This window comes from Colias eurytheme, chromosome 2 (genome assembly GCF_061535395.1).
Source record: "Colias eurytheme isolate Ceu_HAF_F1 chromosome 2, ilColEury1 Martin Lab GWU primary, whole genome shotgun sequence".
Lineage (NCBI taxonomy): Eukaryota > Metazoa > Arthropoda > Insecta > Lepidoptera > Pieridae > Colias > Colias eurytheme.
In genome coordinates, this window is record NC_142981.1 from 3,274,319 (window position 1) to 3,281,614 (window position 7,296).

General features: G+C 32.1%; 1 protein-coding gene across 1 annotated transcript; it reads right to left on the reverse strand.

The window, feature by feature from the left end:
* Positions 1 to 87: 87 nt before the first annotated feature.
* Positions 88 to 2,806, reverse strand: Spase25 (Signal peptidase complex subunit Spase25). Its single transcript, XM_090107396.1, has 5 exons — positions 2,657 to 2,806; positions 2,351 to 2,416; positions 1,781 to 1,914; positions 1,256 to 1,408; positions 88 to 374 (listed from the first exon to the last, which is right to left on the reverse strand). Exons 1-5 carry the CDS (start codon positions 2,672 to 2,674, stop codon positions 191 to 193), a joined length of 555 nt encoding a protein of 184 aa, XP_089963522.1. The 5' UTR covers positions 2,675 to 2,806; the 3' UTR covers positions 88 to 190.
* Positions 2,807 to 7,296: the final 4,490 nt, after the last annotated feature.

Genomic DNA, 7,296 nt, shown 5'->3' on the forward strand with positions numbered 1-7,296 from the left:
TTTCCTTTATAAAAAGTCTGAGTAAAATACTGAACTCTTATCTAATTTTATGTACATACAAAATAGGGGAACAAAATAAAAGCTCTATATTGTTTTATACTTTATTTGTCTCATTACAAGTAAAAGTTTGCTGGAAAGTTTCCCTAAACATTACAATGAACAGTAAATGCGTGCAAGAGAGCCAATGAGATCACTTTTCCTTTTTCTCTGAGGAGAGAGAGTTGTAAAGTTTGGTGATTTCATTCGCGACAACACTCTGTACCACTGTGCCGTTTGTGTCTATGAAATTGGCGAAGGATTTGTTGATAGACGCCTCACGACTCTTGCCGGTAGAGTCGCGCATTAGAATCACCAAGTTGTATTTGTCATCGTGCCTGTTGACAAAGAAAGAGTATGGGTAATGATAAAGAAGTATACATTGAAATTTTATGTTTTTTTTTAATTATGAACTAGAATTAGCAGCTGTTCAGAGTGTAATAAAATCAGAACAAATATCTTAATTGAAATAGGAATTGATTTGAATATGTAGTTCATGTCAATTAAAATCCAATAACTTACCATCTCTACAAATTAATAAGCGCAATTTAATTTTCCGAAAAACACTATTATGAGTTATTTAACAATAATAAACATAATGCAATCTCATGCTTTTGAATCTTGAACATCAAGAAATGTAAATAATACTTGATTTATATCCATATTTAGAAGTACTTAATCTCATACTTATGCTATGGAGTAAATAAAATTTTTTTTTTAAGAAAAAATAAGTGGAAAATAATTAACAAGTATAGAGCAATAAGTTATACAAAAAGCTCTTGTTTATATGAAAGAGTAGATAATAAAATAAAAATATAGATAATCTTTAGACCCTGAGAAAGAACATAGGCTACCTTTTATTGCGAAATATGTACCACGGGCGAAGCCGGGGCAGACCGCTAGTAACTTTATATATTTACAAAGATTATATTGTTATATAGATACATAGGTTTAAACATTGAACACCACATGTTAAAATAGCAAGTTAGGTTTATATACAACATTTTCATAAACCAAAACAGGCACAATGTCCCAATGTTTTGAATAAATAGTAGTTAACTGTAAAAAAAACCCAGAGGAGCACATTCTAGATATGTACCTAGTATACCTAGTATTCATTTATCCACTTTTATTGTGGGGTCCGCATCTTCTATCATCATACATACAAAATAGTACAGTTATATTTTTTATTCATTTATGAATCACAAAGAATACTTACTTCTTCACATAGGAACTTGCTTCCCAAACTCGGATATTGTTGCCAACCTTTTCCTTGGCAACAACAAATATTCCCTTTTCCTTAAATGTAGTGTACAGAGTTAAAATGCTCATCAGGATGAAGTATGAAGAGACACAGATGATAAGAACTAGCCTGAAATGTAAAAAAATCTGAATAATAGTATTAAAATTTGATACAATTTGAATTTGATATATTTTTTTTTTACTGAAAGCTTTTAAATTATTGGTATAATAGAAAAATATAGAGCAAATTAAATTATACAGGCAGAGTTGCAATTTAAAATTTGATCAGTGAATATTTTAAATTTTAAGTACAAACAAAACTGGTAATCATTCAACTGTTTCTATGTAATTCTTAATACAAATATTATGTTTTTCACATTTCCGATAAACCAACTATTAATAAAGATTTACTAGTTTTGATTAACTGTTTTTATTTGTGAGTATTACATGCATTTTATTAAGTATTTGATTTCTATAATTCAAGTAACTGTATTGATCTTACCTTGATTGTGGGAAAGGATACAAATAATCCCATAGCAAAGCATACAGGGCTACACCCACAGCCAGTGCACAAAGAAATAGCCTTCCATCAATTAGGGCGAAGCTCTCCTTGCATTTCAGATCTCCAGTTAGAACCTAGAATTAATTTAGGTTACTCATTCAGAATACAGATATATTAAAAGCATTATAATCATTTAAATATTCCAAAATCTAAATAACGAAAACAGTAGAATCAAAAAGATAAGCAGTATAGTCAGGGTAGGTAATGGTAAACAGGGATCATAATAAACAAATAACAAAATATTTTTCTCTATAATCAGTCAGATGAATTTCCATATTATGTCTGAAAAACCAGAATCGAATCTATAAAATGAAATACTATTTACAGTTGTAAAAGAAGAGTTATTTAGAGTAGGTATTAAAAGTGCAAGTGGAGTTGTTTTCAATCACCCCTGCACACTTACCCGGATTGACCCTATAACTTTTTCATTACTCACATTATAGTTAATATTATGATGGTAAATTTTTTTTGATACTGTTAATAAATAAAAGATCATTTTGACCATATTACCTCTCTTATCGCATCATCAATGGCATTCTTTGCTGCTGCTCCATCCCATTTGTTTATTTTTACTGGCTGAAAGACAAGCACAACAATCACCGATACATGCCGATGTATAAATACGAAGTAAAATAAATATAATAGATTTCTACGAATGCATGAAATATACACTAATAGCCTTATAAATGTAATTGCATTTTATTAAATATACTCCAAAATTTAATTCAAGTACAGAAACAGTGACGTGTACATACTCCATAAATATAATGCCGTGTTGTACACATACTAAACGGGAGAATTTCAAATAAATATTACCTCTGTAGATTCAACCATTTTTCCTTAGTTTAGAAGAATATTTGTGTGATCTTATATTTTAACTATTATAAGCTAATAAAACTACGGTATATTATTTTGAATGTATATTCAATTTTGAGCCGCTTTCCAGTTTCACGCTTTAATTTGACAAATGACAATTCGCATTTGACGTCATTTGACGTGGGAATGGAATTATTGATTTTCAGTCCATAGATTATATACATACAAGGGTGCTGGGTTTCAGTTGTATCTATAATCTGTGCTAAAATGTCACACCTCTGAGAGCGTTTTCACATTATCCGATCCGATATCGGATATCGGACGCCGATAGCCGATATCCGATATCGGATACAATTTGCCCTTTCACATTGTCCGATAAAATCGTTCCGATATCATCATGAGTGTTGCCAGAAATTTTTAGAGAAAACTAAACTAAATTGCCAGTTGATAAAAAAAGGTATAATTAAAAAAAATCAAATGTTATATCATAGTTGTACATGTACATTAAAAATAACTACGATAAAGAAAAAAACTTCAAAAAAGAAAAGTAAAATGTAAAAAAAGATTTGATATCACAAATTACTGCATATTATTTAGATGTGCTATTTACTAAATAGTTTTGATATCGGTCATTTGTATAACATAATATACTTATGTTAACACATTATAAATTAAATAAATTTATATCAATACTTACTACAACCTAGTATTAGTTAATAGTTTTAGTAATACATATTAGCTAGTATATTATTATTAGTCTGTGATATTAGTATGTAAATACATTTCAAAATATATTAAATGTATTTTTAGCAAGACGTACCTAGTCATTTAGTCATTTTTTCACTACATACATTTATAAAAGTTCATGTAGTGCCTATGATAAATTTATTAAGTGATACAATCTTTGTTCACATTTTCTTTTCTTTTTCTTATTACACTGTAATATCCTAAAATAATATTGTCACTCGTTCAAATATATTTGTAATATGATTGTTGTAATTTCCTGTAAGTAAAGATACATAAATTATTTTATTGTCATAAGCAATTATTTTAGAATTAAGAGTTTTCAAACTTTGTATTCTTTGTTGTAAATTCAAAATAAAAATAAAATCGGTGTGAAATCTCCTCCTTTTTTGAAGTCGGTTAAAAACAAAGCACTCAATGACAACAATACAATAAACAGCACAACCAACATCCAAGTAGGAGGAGGAGCGAGGCAGAATGAGATAAAATAAAGATGATAGACACTAATGTTTTCGAAGATAGATATTTGAATTTAAGAACGCAATATATTTTTGTTTACTTTAGTTCAGCCAATAGGCATGACGACAGTATCCATAAATGATCGTATTAGTGTTTTTAAGGGAAAATGTATAATAAATAAATTAAATATAGCGACTTAGAAATCTTAAAAACATTAAGATTAATGAGATTATCAATAAAATAAAACATTGAAATTCTGAAGTTCGCCATTTTGACTAAAACACGCGTGACGTCACGCATAAGTAAACAACTCACGTCAGATGTATTTTGTTGTTATGAATATGTTGAGAATACGCATTTTTATTTATTTTCTATTGTTTCACGTATGCTTTATCGACTCAGAACAGAAATATAATTGCGAATTCACGAATACATGGTTCGGGATTCTCCGCGCCAACTTTATACAATAATTTCTTATTATTTTTTCGCTTGAAATAATTACTAACACATTTTTGAGCATTATTTTTATGTGGATTCACACTGCAATACTGCACACCACTTATAAACTTTGTAATTCGTTTCTACAACACATATTAAATAAAGACTTTTTTAATTTTCTTCGCAATGCGTACAAATAATTACGTATTTACCAAAGTTTGACGTCACGCCTACGCCATGACACCTGCGAGCTGTTTTGGCACAGATATTAAATATTTTTTGAAAAATGGCTTTAATCTTCGTTAAATTTAAGTATATTACCGAAATATAGGGTTTTTCTTGTATAGTAAACGTATACACACATTATGGAAGAGAATTTCAAAATCTTTCGTCATGCCTATTGTCGTATATTTTAATACGGCAAATAAAAATACCTGCCGTATGTTTTCTTAATAAAAAAAGGTTTCTTTTAATAGAAAGGGTTTTAGGTTAAAAGCAAAGAATTTTTTTAAAGATTGAGCGCCCTATAAGACTGAAAATACATAAACTAGTGCTTTTTTGCTGTTGGTATACTGCCTTTTCGAAAATTGAGTTGGCAACACTGAACATTATCGTCCGATAGCCACTGGGAATATCGGTGTCGGCTCCGATATCCGATATCGGACCGGACAATGTGAAAGACAGGCACATATTTCATACATTTTACTTCCCTCCGATATCGGATATCGGCTATCGGCTTCCGATATCCGATATCGGATCGGATAATGTGAAAACGCTCTTAGAGTATATATAATGCGCTGATTACACCTAACGAGTACAGTGGCGAGTCAGTAAATACGCTCTCGGCCGAGACAGTTGCCGAACCGAGTGGGTGTTTACACGTATTTCACTAGTGGCGAGTCAGTTCAGTTTTGAACACGGCGCGGACGTCTGCAATGGATCGAAAAAAAAAAGAATTTAAACGGGTTTTAAATCGGCTGTTACCAGATATTATCAACGAATTGTGGGATTTATTAGAAATAATAAATAAAAATAAAAATTCTTTGAAAAAATACAATGACGAAACGAACGAGTGGCGAGTGGCCGAGTGACGCGACGAGTGCGTGTTTATACCTGCCGAGCGGGATAGCGAGTGGGTACTCGGCCGAGTAAACAAATTGGGATTCTAGTGACTGTCTCGCCGCTCTTCTCGGCCGAGTACTCGGCCGAGCACTCGTTGAAGTGTTTATACCAACCGAGCACTCGGCCGAGGACACTGACTCGCCACTGTACTCGTTAGGTGTAATCGCCGCATTAACAGTAGTATAGAGCGAGTGTATTGCACAAATTGCTCAGTGCGCATATTCCTCTGAGGTGCGCATCGTAGGCAGATGAGCTATAGATACTATATAGATGTGTGTGTGACAAATAGGGATGGGTAGGTATCAATTGCGTGTTGAACTATCGATAAGTTATGTAAATAAATATGTATCATAAGTAAATTTTATGTTCAATAAGTTATTAAAGGAAAAATATATGAATAAAGTATAAATATGTAATTTTAAATTTGTTTACCAACTGAATAAATTAGTTTGTTTATTCCATTTGAATATTTCTTGTATTAATTTTAAGTACTTACAAAAATATGTTTATGAATATCAGAAAAACGTGAGTACTTTTTAAATAATAAAGTTAATAAAATAAAAGATCGGGTTTAGTGCTATAAAATAAATCTTTAATAATAAATCAAAAAAAAATAATAATGTTTTAAAAATGTTAAATAAAAACAAGAAATAATTAATAATTTAAAATGATAATATAATAAAAAAATGTTGTGTGGTTTTATGAAACCACGGTAAAAGTGAAACTGTTCGAACGGTTCCGAACACTGCTTTGTGTAGCGCATGTCGCGTGACGGTCGGCTGCCGAGTAGGTATACCTACTCGGCAGCCGCGATACACGCGACATGTGCTACACAGACCAAAAAGTTTGAGACGATGTAATAAAAGTTTCACTTTATTAATAATTTTTTTATTTAATTTTATCCACTCTACAATCAAAATCTTCAAAATCAATTTAGCGGTTCAGAAAATATATCGTAACATTACATACTTTACATTTACACTATAAGTAATACATTCGCATTCATAATATTAGAAAGTGTATCATACAAAACACACCACAAATTTATTTATAATACATTTTTAAAAGAGTTTTAATTTTAAAGTTAAATAAATAATTTGTTAAAATATAGTTCTTCTAGTAAACTTTATATCGAGTACAGCGTTGGTCAGGTCACATCACTACGATCACGTGGCGGCAGTGAGGCGCGCGAGCGAGCCTGCGCGTGTCCGCCTCCCACCTCCTCTTCACCCCCGCGATGCTAGATTTATTTTCATAAAAATAAGTATAACAATCGACTTACTGATGAAATGTGATAATGGATTTCAATTTTGTAGTATCATTTTTGCAAGAGAGAACTGCATATTTTACCATGTTTATTCGTAAATATGAATAAAATTCCAGAGCAACGCACTTCGTCAGCACTCAACCACGACTACGAGCGCGCGCGGCGGGAACGTCGTGTTGTTCCCACCTGTGCCTACTGTTCCCACTTGGTTGTTCGCACTCTATATACTATTTAAACTCTAAGTCACACCTCTTGTCACACGCTTGCGCGCTGGGAAATGTTGCTATTGTATTTGCTAGTTTTTTGCATAGTTTCTTATCGCAGGCCTTGAGCGCGGCGACCGAATGTAAAAATTCCGTAACAAAATAACCTTACACCCACCACTCTGACCGGCAAAGCGGTGATACTTTTTATGTTATACACAAGGTTACGGCGGCATCGCGCGACATCAAAGGCGTTTCCTTACTGTAGGAAATAATATTGTAATACTGTGGTTATACACAATGCTATGCTATGCCCTTGCTATGCCATCACGCCATGCACTTTACCGCGGCAGCCACAGCGGCAGCCTCCGAGTGCCACATATCTTTTTTGTGTAATTTTAATATTT

What these genes read in the sequence shown, in the direction of transcription:
- Spase25 (XM_090107396.1), bottom strand. An exon ending in TATCCTTTCCCACAATCAAG is followed by an intron (nt 1,409 to 1,780) that starts GTAAGATCAATA and finishes TTTACATTTCAG; the next exon opens with GCTAGTTCTTATCATCTGTG. An exon ending in GCAAGTTCCTATGTGAAGAA is followed by an intron (nt 375 to 1,255) that starts GTAAGTATTCTT and finishes CTTTGTCAACAG; the next exon opens with GCACGATGACAAATACAACT.